This window comes from Chelonia mydas, chromosome 13 (genome assembly GCF_015237465.2).
Source record: "Chelonia mydas isolate rCheMyd1 chromosome 13, rCheMyd1.pri.v2, whole genome shotgun sequence".
NCBI classification, from domain to species: Eukaryota; Metazoa; Chordata; order Testudines; family Cheloniidae; genus Chelonia; species Chelonia mydas.
Genome location: NC_051253.2, coordinates 15,149,377 through 15,163,836, shown reverse-complemented (window position 1 = coordinate 15,163,836; position 14,460 = coordinate 15,149,377). Strand labels below are relative to the sequence as shown.

The following is a 14,460-nucleotide window of genomic DNA, read 5'->3' as shown; positions in this document are numbered from 1 at the left end:
TGGGTGATAGCGGATATCCTTTAAGCCTATATGTAATGAAGCCCTTCATAAATCCATCAACACTTGCGAAGGGAAACTACAATAAAGCTCACACTGCCACAGGCTCTGTTATTGAAAGACCATTTGGCATTCTTATAATGAAGTTTCAGCATGCATGTGTTTTGGTTTGGGGAAACATAGGATTTCTACAAGGTTTTGTTTTGTTCCTCATACAAAGATATATTGAAACACACACAAAAAATCCCTTGTATGCCTAATTTACAGAATAACAGGACTGACACCCTCTCACTCATCCAGAATGAGATCAAATTCAAAAGTGTGACTAATAAAATAAAATAAACAAATACAAAGAGTGCAGTATTTTGGGAAAAATGAGCCCATTTTGTGATTTTTCATAAAAGCTATTTTTATGAGATTTAGCATGTGAGTTTTTTGGATGTGGAAAAATCTAGGGGCACAAGTAGGAAGGCAGAACGTGGAGCTTAACAATTAGAATAAATTAATATTTATTACGTTATTTGCAAATTTGCAAGGCTAACAATTTTTTCTACATAAAACGGTGAAAGTGTCAAGTAAAAAGAGGGGATAAAAAGAACTGAAAACAGGTATACGGAGATGTGGAAAGGGGAAAATTAGACTCCTTCTATATTTGGACATCAGCAAGGGGTGGATAGCCTGCTTCCCATGCAGAGAGATTTAGGCTGGTCCTGATTCAGCAAAGCATTTAAACATGTGGTTAACTTTAAGGCCATGAGCAGTCACATTGGCCTCAGTGAGCCTACTCACATGTTTAAAGTTAAGTACATGCACATGTGTTTTCCAGGATCTGTGGACCATAGAGGTTAATTTTTTCTGAATTTGAGCTGCTCGGGGCTGCAGGCCTAATTTGGGCTTGCAATGAATGTGACTATTCAAGCAAAACTGCCTTTTTTGAATGCAAATGGCTAGTTAAAATATTATCCAGGTGTTTTATGTATACAAATGCCCAATCTGTACATTCAGTCATGTTAACTACACATGCAAATTAGGTGCACAAGCAGTAGCAGGGAAAGTGCACAACTTTTGTTTTAGCTTCAGGAGACTGAAATGCAGCTACCAAAAATTAATAATCATCTTCACTCTTAAATATTCATCTCTGAATGAGTCACACCTCCGTAAGGGTAAATTGAATGGAAGATAATGGAAGACAGCAGGATTTGTGGCACCCTTCTAGCCAATCAGCAGTACCACTCTGGGAAGGAAAAGGGAGTGAACCATAGAGAGTAAGTATAGACATCATAAAAGCTGCTACAACATGACCAGCTAACACAATTGTAAAGGTGTTAAACTGTGTCTATACCAGGGGTCGGCAATCTTTCAGAAGTGGTGGGCCAAGTCTTCATTTATTCACTGTAATTTAAGGTTTCGCGTGCCAGTAATACATTTTAACGTTTTTTAGAAGGTCTCTCTCTATAAGTCTCTGTACTGTATAACTAAACTATTGTCGTATGTAAACAAAGTTTTCAAAATGTTTAAGAAGCTTCATTTAAAATTAAATTAAAATGCTGATCTTACACCACCGGCCCGCTCAGCCCGTTGCCGGCCTGGGGTTCCGTTCACCTAGCCCGGCAGCAGGCTGAGCAGGGCCTGTGGCCAGGACCCCGGCTGGCAAGGGGCTAGCAACCAGAACTCCAGACCGGCAGCGGGCTGAGCAGCTCAGCCCGCTGCCGGTCTGGGGGTCCATCCGCCGGCTCCTGCCAGCCAGGGTCCCGGCTGCCGGCCTCGCTCAATCCTGGTGCCGGTCTGAGGTCCCAGCCCTGTCCACATAGAGTAGGTACCTATCTTCTCCCTGGTTCTGGCCATTCTCGTCCTCTCTCTGCACTGAGATGACGGTAGGAGTGCGCTGAGAACAGGGCTGGGGGTGAAGGAGCAGGCTGGGGGTTGGGGTGCAGGGTCTGGCCAGGAGCTAGAATGAGGGAGGGGGCTCGGGGTTGGGGCAGGAGGTTTGGGTGTGGAGCGCTTACCTGGGCAGCTCCCATTTGGTGTGAGAGGTACAGGTGGGAATGTGGGTGTGTGTGTGTGCAGGAGCTCCCATTTGGTGCTCAGGGCGGGGGTGGGGATGTGGGGGGTGCAAGAGTCAGGGCATGGGGTTTGTGGGGGCTGGGTATGTGTGGGGGGTGCAGGAGTCAGGACAGGGGGCTGGGGGTGTGTGAGGAGGGTGCAGGAGTCAGGGCAGGGGGCTGGGGATGTGGGCTGGGGTCGTGGGGGTGCTCCCAGCTCCCTGCCCTGAGTGGCTCACGGCAGAGGGCTGGAGGGGATATGCTGATTCCACCCCCTTCCCCAAGGTCCCCGGAGCAGAGAGCATGAGTGCGTTGTGCTCCGCTTGTCCCTCTTCCCCTCCGTAGTAAGGGGATTGGCAGCAGGAAGGGAGAGGAGGAGGGGCAGAAACCCAGCACGCCAGGGGAAGAGGTGGGGGAGGGAGAAGCTTGCCTGCCCTGCAAGGAGAGAGCGGTGGTCAAGGGGTGGAGAAGAGCAGGCCGGGCCGGGCAGGATTTTTAATGGCACACTGCTGTCTGCCATCCCCAGCAGACAGCAGCGTGCCATTAAAAATTGGCTCGCGTGCCGTCTTTGGCATGCATGCCATAGGTTGCCAACCCCTGGTCTAAAAAGTGTTATGGGGGAGTTAAGCTAACTCAGTGAATTAACTTGATTGAAAAGAGCACCTTTTTGCATCATGTAGACAGGGTCACACACACTACTTAAGGTGTGTGGAGATGATGCACTAGGAGATGGCTATGTGACTGTTTCAGTCTTATTGTAATATTACTCTGTTCAGTTTCCCTGTGACAGATTTTTGTTACCAATCTGCCTGGGGCGTCAGTTGATCAGGCTGATGCCGCAGGATTGTTGGGGGGGAAATGACGAAACACACCAAACGTCTAAATTTTAAAGCTTTATTGATAAAATAATAAAACAACAGCAGAGAGTGATGAGAACGCTTCCACGTCATTCAGGGGAAGAAAGAAAGTGTTAGTGCCCCAAGCCCTAACCCACTTTCCTTCTCACACACGCACGACCCAAGACTGGCTAGGCCTGGGTATAATGTCAGAAGAAGAGGGGGGAAAGGGTGGACGGTAGTGGTGTCCTGGGCCCAGGTCATCCAAGGATCCGCTGTTGATCGCCGAGTTGCTCCAGCTCTCAGGAGGGTTTTAAGTCCTGGCCTCCTTGGGTGGGGGGGAAGCGGGTATTCCACTCAGGGACCTCTGCTTCTGATGCTCTCTGTGCCAGTCCAAACCAACTTGCGGTTTCCCAAAACATCCCGGCTCCGGCGACTTTGTTTTCTCTTCTATTGGCCTTCGCTGTTGCCATCTCATTTGCTCTCACTGTTCTTGCCGCTATCTCCGCAGCTCTGCTCAACTTAGTTCTCCTCTTCTCACAGCTGGGCAGCTGCTGATTTCTTGTCGAGCCCATGACCTTGGACCGGGGCCAGCGTCTTATCTTCACACGGAGCTAGCTGAAGTGTTGAGTTAACCCATTCTCTGCTCTTCTTCTTTCTCCCCTCCGGCCTCTCGTATTCTGCAAAGGAAACTTCCACTCTCCACTCACACACCCTTGACCACCCTCAAAATGCTTTGCGATGCTTGCAACAGTATTAGCCATATATAATGCTGATCTGCCTTCCCCGGAGACTCCCTGAGGGAGGGCCATGACATCCCCATGAGCCTTTCTGTGCACCTACATGCCTTCTGCAGTGACCTTCCATTCACAGTGCACCTCATGCGTTTTTTATGCACGTGACCTTCAGTGTCTCAAGATTTCAGAAATTAAGTCTTTAAGGCTTTTAGTAGGTTCTGTATAACTTTTCCAAAGCTTGACCATGCCAAACAAAGAAGGGTTGAACGGCTGAACCATGTCTCTCATTAGATAGGATTTTAATTATTCGTCTGATCACACTTGCCTTTTAACCCATGTGAGGAAACCATGGGAAACTACTCTACAAGACAGCTCTCAAAATAGATTTAAAAATGGCTTTGGCAGCTCTGCATTCACCACATATACAATTTAACCAGTGTTAAGAACATTAGAATATACATTAGAATATAAATACTGGGCCCATCTAGCCCAGTATCCTGTCTTCGATAGTGGCCAATGCCAGATGCTTCAAAGGGAATGAACAGGACAGGGGAATCCCCAAATGATCCATCCCCTGTCGTCCAGTCCCAACATCTGGTAGTCAGAGGCCTAGGGATACCCAGAGCATGGGGTTGCATCCCTGGCCATCTTGGTTAATAGCCATGTATGGACCTATCCTTCACGAACCTAATTCTTTTTTGAATCCAGTTATAGTTATGGCCTTTACAACTCCTGGCAAGGAGTTCCACAGGTTGACTGTGCACTGTGTGAAGAAGTACTTCCTTTTGTTTGTTTTAAACCTGCTGCCTATTAATTTCACTGGGTGACCCCTCATTTTTGTGTTTATGTGAAGGAGTAAATAACACATCCTTATTTACTTTCTTCACACCATTCATGATTTTATAGACCTCTATCTTATTCCCCCTTAGTCATCTCCTTTCCAAGCTGAATGTCCAAGACTTTTTAATCTCTTTTCATATAGAAGCTGTTCCATACCCTTAATCATTTTTGTTGCCCTTCCTTTTCCATTTCTAATATATCTTTTTTGAGATGGAGTGACCAGAACTGCATGCAGTATTCCTGGTGTGGGTGTACCATGGATTTATATAGTGGTGTTATGATATTTTCTGTCTTACCTATCCCTTTCCTAATGGTTCCTAACATTCTGTTAGCTTTTTTGACTAGTGCTGCACATTGAGTGGATGTTTTGAGAGAACTATCTTCAGTGACTGCAAGATCTCTTTCTTGAGTGGTAACAACTATTTTACACCCCATCATTTTGTATGTATAGCTGGGATTATGATTCCAATGTACATTACTTTACATTTATCAAAACTGAATTTCATCTGCCATTTTGTTGCCCAGTCACCCAGTTTTGTGAGATCCCTTTGTAGCTCTTAGCAGTCTGCTTTGGACTTAACTATCTTTGTGTCATCTGCAAACTTTGCCACCTCACTGTTTATCCCTTTTCCTACATCGTTTATGTATATGTTGAACAGCACTAGTCCCACTACTGATCCCTGGGGGACACCACTATTTACCTGACTCTTCTGAAAACTGACCATTATTCCTACCTTTTGTTTTCTGCGTCTATCCAGTAACTGATCCATGAGAAGACCTTCCTTCTTATCCCATGACAACAGCCTTTGGTAAGGGACCTCATCAAAGGCTTTCTGAAAGCCCAAATACCCTCTATCCCCTGGATCATTCTTTTCCATGTTTGTTGACCCCCTCAAAGAATTCTAATAGATTGGTGAGGCAGGATTTCCCTTTACAAAAGCTGTGTTGATTCTTCCCAGCAAATCAGGTTCATCTGTATGTCTAATAATTCCGTTCTTTACAGACTATTAGCAGAAAACATTATGAAGCAAGTGTCGAAGGGGCCTAAAACAAAAAGTTCCCTTCTTCAGTTTGTGAAGCCAGGTTTTAGAGAACTGGGAGCGTCTCCTCAAAGGCAAGAGGACATTGGTCTCTGAGAGTTTCCCGTCCACGCCACAAGCTCTGAGTTGTGCTCAGACAGCACATTTTCAGCAAAGATGTTTTTCATGCTGCCAGCTGTATGGCATTTGGAGAGGAAATGCTGGGAGAGATCCTAACAAAGTGTCAGAGTGGATTTATCTATGGCAATCCTGCATAGATGCCAACTTCCTCTGTTTAGAAGGGACAGTGTTTTCCAGCACAGTATTTACCATTTTTCATGCTGTCCTTCTGTAATGCTCCACTAGTCCAATGTATTTCACTGGAGTTAAAGGAGAATCTCTATTTTTCTCCTTAAATTAAAATTCAATGTGTTGGCATGTAGGTTTATTATTTATTAAATGCTGACAGTGTGCCTTGCCCTGTATAGACATACTAGATGTACTATCTGGCCCTTATCTTGTAACCCTCAGTGATTCCATGGGACAACTTGCATGAGTAAGGGTCACAGTGCCATGCCAGTAAGGGTTACAGGATTGGACCCTAAATAGGTAAAACATACAATCAGACCTAAAATGTACCAGGTGACCATAAGATGGTTTTAACACAGATCATTATTTATAATAATAGAAATATAGTTATTGCCACAGCAATACTCACAGCAGAGTGGGTTAAAAATGCATTGGTTTAATGGAAGAGGAGGATGCGTAGTGCACAGTGGAAGGGAGATCCAGGTGTAGCAGGCAGAATGGACAAAGGCTGCAATTAAAGACAGGAAGGCAGTGTAATGCTAGCATTTCAGATTTAGCCTAATTAATGGGTTGTTCCAAACCACTGAGGGTATTAGGAGTCATATCCTTGTTCAGCCTCACAAGTCACTCTAGAGGAATGCTGGTGCCATTAGAAACTAGTGATGGCTTCTTCTTAGCAGAAGTAATGCAAACATATCTAAAGTAAATCATATTTTCAAGTATGTGCTTTGGCTTTTTGTATTGTCTAGCCAGATAATTCTGTTTGCTGGTTTATTGGAGTGGCTTGAGAGAAATTGAATATGTCCGCACGCCGCCCTGTCGCCTCTCTCACACTGAAGTTAACTGCTTCTCACATGGCTAAAGTGCAATGTGTCTAAAATATGCATTCCTTGAAAACTACACACCAGTTGAGAATTCCCTGACATTGGAAGAAATCAGAACTGCCCATCAAGGGGAATTTTAAAGTCTCTTTATGCTTCTCTGGTGGTGCACCGGTACCTTACTGCAGGCCATGATCTGTCCTGAGGAATTCTTAGCTTTTAGAGCTGTGTTCATTCACAGACCATGTGGTATCTTGGGTCACTCGGGCTACCTCCCAGTCTTGGCTATGACAATGCTTATTAATAACCTTCTGAAATGTATATAAGGTTCAATGGACTTCATAGTCCAATAGTTAAATTTCACACCTGAAAGCACTGTCATTTAGAGTATGATGTGTTTGTGCAAAAATTGCACATTTGAAGATTTAATTTAAAAATTCCTTGGAAGCTGAGATCAAATTAAAGCACTTCACAACACATCCAGCATTGCAAGCCACTTTAGAATGTTATAACACCAAAACATCTATCAGCAAATCTTATGGGGGTAAAAGTCCCACAAAAATTTGGCATTTATAACTTTAAACCTGCCAAACCAATTTTGTCCAAACTTAGCTCATTTCTTAGACCACAACAAGACTGGCAAAGCGAAGTGTTGATTTCTGAATTATGTATGCACATTTCTAATCAATTGATGCACCAAACACACACACACAGTTTCATTCACAAATAAAAAGAAAATTTTTGGTGAAGCTATAAGCAACTGAAAAGGAGGGTGACATGAAAATTCAATTGGAATTATATATTATATGGACAATTTAATTCCATCTCTCTATAGTGCATCAATTCCTAGGCTTTTGAAAGCTAAGTCTCGCTTTAGGAAAATAAAAATATTTGCATGCAACTCAAATCTCACCATGTTAGCACAACAGAATGGGGGAGGCTTATGTTGCTCTGCACCACCCTAGCTGTCTGGTTTTTGAAAATTTGGGAAGTGCTATGATGGAAGTTGAAATTCAGCTTTAACCATGTTACTATGCAGATTTTAATACTGAATAGTAAAACAATTGAACAAGCAGATTATTCAGTTAATCAGGAAAAACACAATACACTATAATAGCATGCAGGTTAAATAACTTGTTCTATTGTGCTTATTGTACATTATGGGCTAGAATGGCAGGGTTTATTTTGTTAGCTAGACTTGACTCCTCTTCCTCAACCTCCCCACCCCAAAATAGGCATCATGCTGTTAGGTGTAATTGTATTAGTATTTAATTTGCTTTATGGACACCCTATTGCTGGTTTTATTGCACAAACCTCTGGAGATTGGTTGGTTTTCCCTGAATAAAGAGTTGCTAAACAGAGTCCAGAATTAGAATTGTCATTGAGGGGGCATTTCTAATGTGAAGGATTTTCCTGTGGAGTTGTGAAATGGAATACATCAGAAAAGCTAATCATAACAATGCAGAGCCTGACAGCAAGGGAGGCCAATAAGAGAACATGAATAGATAGGGCACATTAAATTTGCCAGCTCTTTTCTGTGCTTCAGCATTTATATTTCCCCTCCTGCTGTGGGAGTGCAGCCAGAGAGAGACTTTTCTAGGTCAGTGATGAATGTGGGATGGTGTCAAACATGCTCGAGTCCAAATTTGCCCACCCACGTGGGGCAACATGGAGAGCATTCACCACAGTGAGCCAGCCTGCATGGGGAGGGTAGGTATAATGCAGGCAGCTAGAAACCTTGTTTGAAATTTAGCAGAGATTCAGAAATGTTCAGCACCATGGTGATATCATTTATGGGCCCCACAAGTGAGTGATAACAATGAAGCTTTCAGGCCCAATGTGGCCTTTGTTTATACTGGGGGGCTCTCAAACTTTATCATATGTGTCATATCAGAATAGGGAGATTATCGCATGGCCACCTCCCCTCCCACTTCCAAATACATTACCTCCATGTGGGCAAGCACAATGCTATTTCATGGGAAACTATTAATAATAGATTTTAAAGTAACTTCAGTGCAGCAAGTGTTTTGCCTTCTGGAAAATATAAATCTGGGTCTGTTTTTACTCTGTCATTTCATTTAATCTCACCCTCACAGGTTTCACTTCCCTTCCCTTTTGCAAGCTGAAGTACCTCACTAGCAGCTCTCCACTCTGTAGCTCTAGTCTCAGGTGGTTCTGGTAAGCAAAGGCAGTTCCTGATTTCTCTTCTACTACGATGTAGTGACAGGCCCAGGCTGGCTCCTCCCTCCTCATTTACAGCTGCTTTTAAAGGCTATCAGCTCTACTGAGCCCACTCAGTACTATGAGGATTATTTCCATAAAGAGTGACAACCTCTATAGAAGTTGGTAGAATTAAACTGGAGTTAACCCTGCACCTCTGAAAAGCAGGCCCTAGGTATGTTTCCAGCTGTGTTGAGTGGAACTAGTTGACACTTTCTGAACAAAAAGCTTTTTATTTTTAAAAATGGCCTTTTTTCAAAATCAAAAATGTTAGTTACAAAAAACCTGACTTGAAAACTTTTTTTTTTTTTTTTTGCAAACTTTTATGACTTATGGAAGCTTTTAGTGAAACTATCAAAGTGGTTACTAACATTTAAAATTTTGGTACAAACACCCAGCACTTAAAAGAAACCCTTAAACAATGGGGCTATTTCAAACCCTGAGAAACAAAGAAAAATGTAAATCTTTGCAATTTTTTTCTCCTTTTTCAACTACTGAACATGTGTAAGTGCTTCATGGACCATAGTCTGACCACCTCTGAGTTTGGTGATGTACTTTTTATGCAAATCATGCCGGTTTGTACATGGGACATGATTTTTTTCCCAGTCATTTAGGTGCCTAAATACAAATAGGTTTCAGAGTAACAGCCGTGTTAGTCTGTATTCGCAAAAAGAAAAGGAGTGCTTGTGGCACCTTAGAGACTAACCAATTTATTTGAGCATAAGCTTTCGTGAGCTACAGCTCACTTCATCGGATGCATACTGTGGAAAATACAGCAGATGTTTTTATACACACAGACCATGGAAAAATGGGTGTTTATAAACCCTTAAAAAATTGCAAAGATTTACATTTTTCTTTGTTTCTCAGGGTTTGAAATAGCCCCATTGTTTAAGGGTTTATAAACACCCATTTTTCCATGGTCTGTGTGTATAACAACAGCTTCTGTATTTTCCACAGTATGCATCCGATGAAGTGAGCTGTAGCTCACGAAAGCTTATGCTCAAATAAATTGGTTAGTCTCTAAGGTGCCACAAGCACTCCTTTTCTTTTTGTAAATACAGATAGAAACTTAGGGGGATTTAAGGTAGTTAGAGAAGTTAGGAACTCTTGAAAATCTGCATCTTTAGGCACCTAAATAGCCTTGAAAATCTGGCCTATAGGAACATCTTAGTGATAGGGCCAAACTTTTACTGGCTTCTTGGAGAATGACTCAATCCTTGGCTTGACTCCTACGAGTAAATCTGCTGCTTCTATATTAGTAACAGCTAGGACAAATCCACTAAGTAGCTGCAGTGGAAAGGTGAGCAATTACAAGAAGTACAGAACGGTGCTTCGGGCAATCAGAGTGTCTAATCAACAGAGACAGTGCACTTACTGGCCCCAGTCCCTCTCCACGTACACTGACATAACTGTTGGCAGCAGTGATATTCCTCCCAAGCTGCATGAGCATATAAATAATAAAAAGGAAATGTTACTTTAAAACTAAACGTTACCTCTTCAATAAGTTCCATTACAGTGAGTCTGAAAATTGCTTAGAGCACATATTTTTCAGCACTGTAGATTGGAGTTAATTTCTGGTCCCACCTGTTCTGCAAATGTAGCCAACCTGGCACCCAGTTACAACATTGCTCTCCCCTCTTAGAGGCTAATTCTCTCTTGCAATATAGATGAGATCTGATTGTAGTCAGGATAAAAGGTCAGACATGTCTGCTGCAGTTAGGGTGACCAGATGTCCCAATTTTAAAGGGACAGTCCCGATATTTGGGCTTTTTTCTTATATAGACGCCTTTTACTCCTCCACCCCATCCCGATTTTTCACACTTGCTGTCTGGTCACCATAGCTGCAGTAGCCCCTCTGCAGAGCATAGTTAAGATCCCATCTGTGCACAAATTGGAACTATATTGTAACTGAGCCATGGGACAGTATTATAAGTGGGTCACTGACACTTTAGTATAGATGAGACCCTTGCAACAATTGTAGCCAGAACCAACACAGTTCTATTCCACCTGTAGATTACAATACAACCTTCTCTTCTGAAATGTTACATGAATCACTTGCTGTAGGTGAGTTCACTCCACTTCAGCAAGACCCCCCCCCTTTTTTTTTCAAATAAGAGAAAGCATTTAAAAAGAACTGAAAAGAGGCTCAGTGATCTGCTTTCCCTTGCTTGTTTTGACATCTCTCCTTGCTGCTGTCTGTTTTCATTTGATTGTAATGTCTTTGGGGCAGGGACTTCTGGTGCCATATAACTAATTGTGTAGGGCAGGGGTCTCCAAACTACAGCCCACAGGCCAGATCCGGCCCGGGGCTTCCATTTGTCTGGCCCTCCAACCAACAGGGGAGAAGCGAACAGCTGAGCAGGCACCCGGAGCAGGCAGGGGGAGGGGCCGCTGGCAGCAGCTCATGCGAGGGGGGAGGGGAGTAGCTCAGCTGAGCTGTGCAAAGGGATAAGTGCCCCCGGGAGCCAGTGTCCCCCCAGAAGGGGAGCAAACTTAGGGGAGAGTCGTTGCTGCAGCCAAGCAGGCACGTACCCCTGCCTTAGAGTAAAAATACAAGCCAGATGCTTAATTACATCTCCAATAAATGGAGTAAAGAAGATGGAAATTAACCATTTCATAATGGTTAAATTTTAAGTACAGCCCTAAGAGAACCAAACAGTCCCAACCAACAATGGGAACCTGGAGCTCCTCTTACCAAAGTATAGCCAAACTTTCAATCCTTTGCCATTTTCTTCAGGAGAGCACGCACAGGGCAGAGCAGACCCAAAAAGAGGAGCCAACTTACAGTACCTGCATCAATTAACTTTTATACCTGATTTAGAATTTAATGCAACACTGACACAGTATAGTGTTTTTTTTAATGATTTTGCATATATTTAATTTCTTTCACAGTTGCTTCGGCTTGTGAAGCCCCTTCAAAAATCTAATATGGCCCTCGTCTCAAAGTTTGAAGACCCCTGGTGTAGGGAGACCAGATGTCCCGTTTTTAAAGGGACAGTCCTGTTTTTTGGGACTTTTTCTTATATAGGCGCCTATTACCGCCCCCCCCCCCCCCCCAGTCCGGTTTTTCACAGTTGCTATCTGGTCACCCTATAATTGTGGGATGCACAGAACTACTCCTTTGAATTTAGGATGCCTCTTTCATACTATCCATGGAAGCGTGCATGGATGTACAATGTAGCAAGTTAAGTCCTAATTTAGGGTAGCTCTTTAATAATTAAGACCAGGTCCTTGCCTCTGCCATCTGACTATTGCTTCCTTTCTTCCAGCAGCTGCTGATCTAAGCAGCTTTTAAGCATGGAGAGGTGTTTGATTTGACCTAAATGTCACTGACATTTTACCAGGAGGGGTACCAAGCTACTCATTGTCACAACAGGAATAGTCTTGGGATCCAGCTTGTTCTCCACCTAAACGGTGTGGTGTATTACATGAAATATGAATGAGATGCCCTGGTAATAAACTGATAGACACAGAATACCTGAATCAAGTTTACCCTCTCTCAAAAAATATTGAAAGGTTTATAATTTGGCTATTACAAGAGCAGCCTCTACTACAGCTAGCTGGAGGACAACAACTGCAATTTTGCAGCAACTTTCAAAATTTGTTTTCATGCCATATTGGAAAACTAAACACGTCAAATGTTTTTGTAAAAACTAAGAGGTGGTGAAATGTCCACTGACCGATCAAAACCTGGGAGTGTTCTTGTCCTAGTGGTCAGGGCTCTAATCTAGGCTGTGGCAGATGCAGGCGAAAAGGCCTTGTCCTTCCTGATTCAGAGCAGTTTTGAATAAGCAGTTTTTAGATCACTTTGAATAAGGCAGGGCAGTAACTAGAAGTAGGTTTCCACATGGCGGGCTAGTGCTTTAACCACCACATGCTAGGCTGTGAGTCTCTCCCTCTAACTCCTTTCCAACAAAGTGTTTGCTGGGACAGATACATCTCTGCAAATTGTTTCAGCTTTGGGAAAAAACAGCATATTTCATTTAATGGAAAATGTTCTGAGCAGTGCTAGCTGCCTACACACTGGGGAGATGTAAGTGCATCCTCCTCCCCCCACCAGTAGACTGCAGACAGTCGTTAATGAAGACAAATGCTGGAACATTAGTAACAACTGTCTTCAAAAACTCAAGCATAGATCGTGACATCCATTTTGACTGTGTCGTAAGAGTTGCACCCCTGGAGATGGTGTAGAGGGGAGGGTGGGCTGGAAAATACCCAAGCGCAGCACCACTCACTCAGGTTTGCCCCAGCCACCTGCCCAGTTTGCCTAGAACTAGAGCAGCTCCTAATGCTATGCTACCTTCCATGTCCCACATGGAATGACCTGGAAGAGAAAACAATCAACACTGATAAGGTTTCCAGGTGACACAAATTGGTAAGTGGTAAATAATGAAAAGCATGGGTCACTACTTTGAAGTGATCTAGCTTGCTTGGTAACCTGAGTGCATGCAAACAGTGTGCATTTTGATATGGGTGAAATGTAAATGCACACATCTGGGAACAAAGAATATAGGCCCTAATTACAGGATGGGTAACCCTATCCTGGGAAGTAATGACTCTGAGAAAGATTTGGGGATTGTGGTGGATCATCAGCTGAACATGAGCTCTCAATCCGATGCTGTAGCCAAGAGAATTAATGCAATCTTGGGATGCACAAACAAGGGAATCTTGAATAGGACTACACAGGTTATTTCACCTCTGCATTTGGCACTGATGCAACTGGCACTGAAATACTGTGTCCAGATCTTTTGCCCACAATTCAAGGATGTTGATAAACTGGAGAGATTCAGAGAAGAGCCATGAGAATTAAAGGAAAAAAAGCCATATAGCAGGGATGGCCAAATTTACTAACCCCTCTGTGCCACATATGACAATCTTCAGAAGTTCAAGAACCAGGGTGTGCCTACTCAGGGTCTTCAGCCCTGCTGCTGCTGAAGCCCCCAACCCCAGCCAGCGTGCCCCACGAGCCTCCTCCCCATTGGGCAGAAGTCCCTACCCCCCCACTCCGCTGCAAGGCACAGGTCCTGAGCTCTCTCCCCCCATGTCTGGTAGGTGAAGGGACGGAGGGGGAGAAGCATGGAGGGCTACACAAACCCCACTTTAATGGTAAAATGTGGCTAAGGCAGGGGTAGCAGTAGCCAAACTGTGGCTTGTCATAGTGATACTCAAGGAGCTGGAGCTATTTAGATTAAAGAGAAGGTTAAGGGGTAATTTAATTAGTTTAAATACCTAGATGTGGAACAAATATTTAATAATGGGCTCCTCTCTCTAGCAGAGAAAGAGCTGGATCCAATAGCTGGATGTTGAAGCTAGACAAATGCAGAGTAGAAATAAGGCATAAATATTTAATAGTGAGACTAATTAACCATTGGAACAATTTATTAAGGGTCACAGTGGATTCTCCATCACTGACAACTTTAAAATAAAGATTGGATGTTTTTCTAAAACATGCTCTAAGACTTACCTTGGGGGAGTTATAGGGCCTGCGTTACATGTGTCAGTCTAGATGACCACAGTGGTCCTTTCTGGCCTTAGAATCTAAAAACTACGTGTACAAGCTGGTGAAGACAAGGAAAGAAGTTACTCCATATTAGTAGAGTAAGTAAGTGGAAGAGAGAGACAGTCTGCATTACAATGCA

At 43.4% G+C, this 14,460-nt stretch overlaps 1 protein-coding gene across 1 annotated transcript in view; it reads right to left on the bottom strand.

The window, feature by feature from the left end:
• Positions 1–8,869, bottom strand: part of ATP9A (ATPase phospholipid transporting 9A (putative)) — a 107,120-nt gene extending 98,251 nt beyond the window's left edge. Inside the window, exon 1 of the mRNA XM_043527037.1 lies at positions 8,733–8,869. Coding sequence (XP_043382972.1) covers positions 8,733–8,854 — 122 coding nt within the window. The 5' untranslated portion in view covers positions 8,855–8,869. The remainder of the gene's footprint in view (positions 1–8,732) is intronic.
• Positions 8,870–14,460: the final 5,591 nt, after the last annotated feature.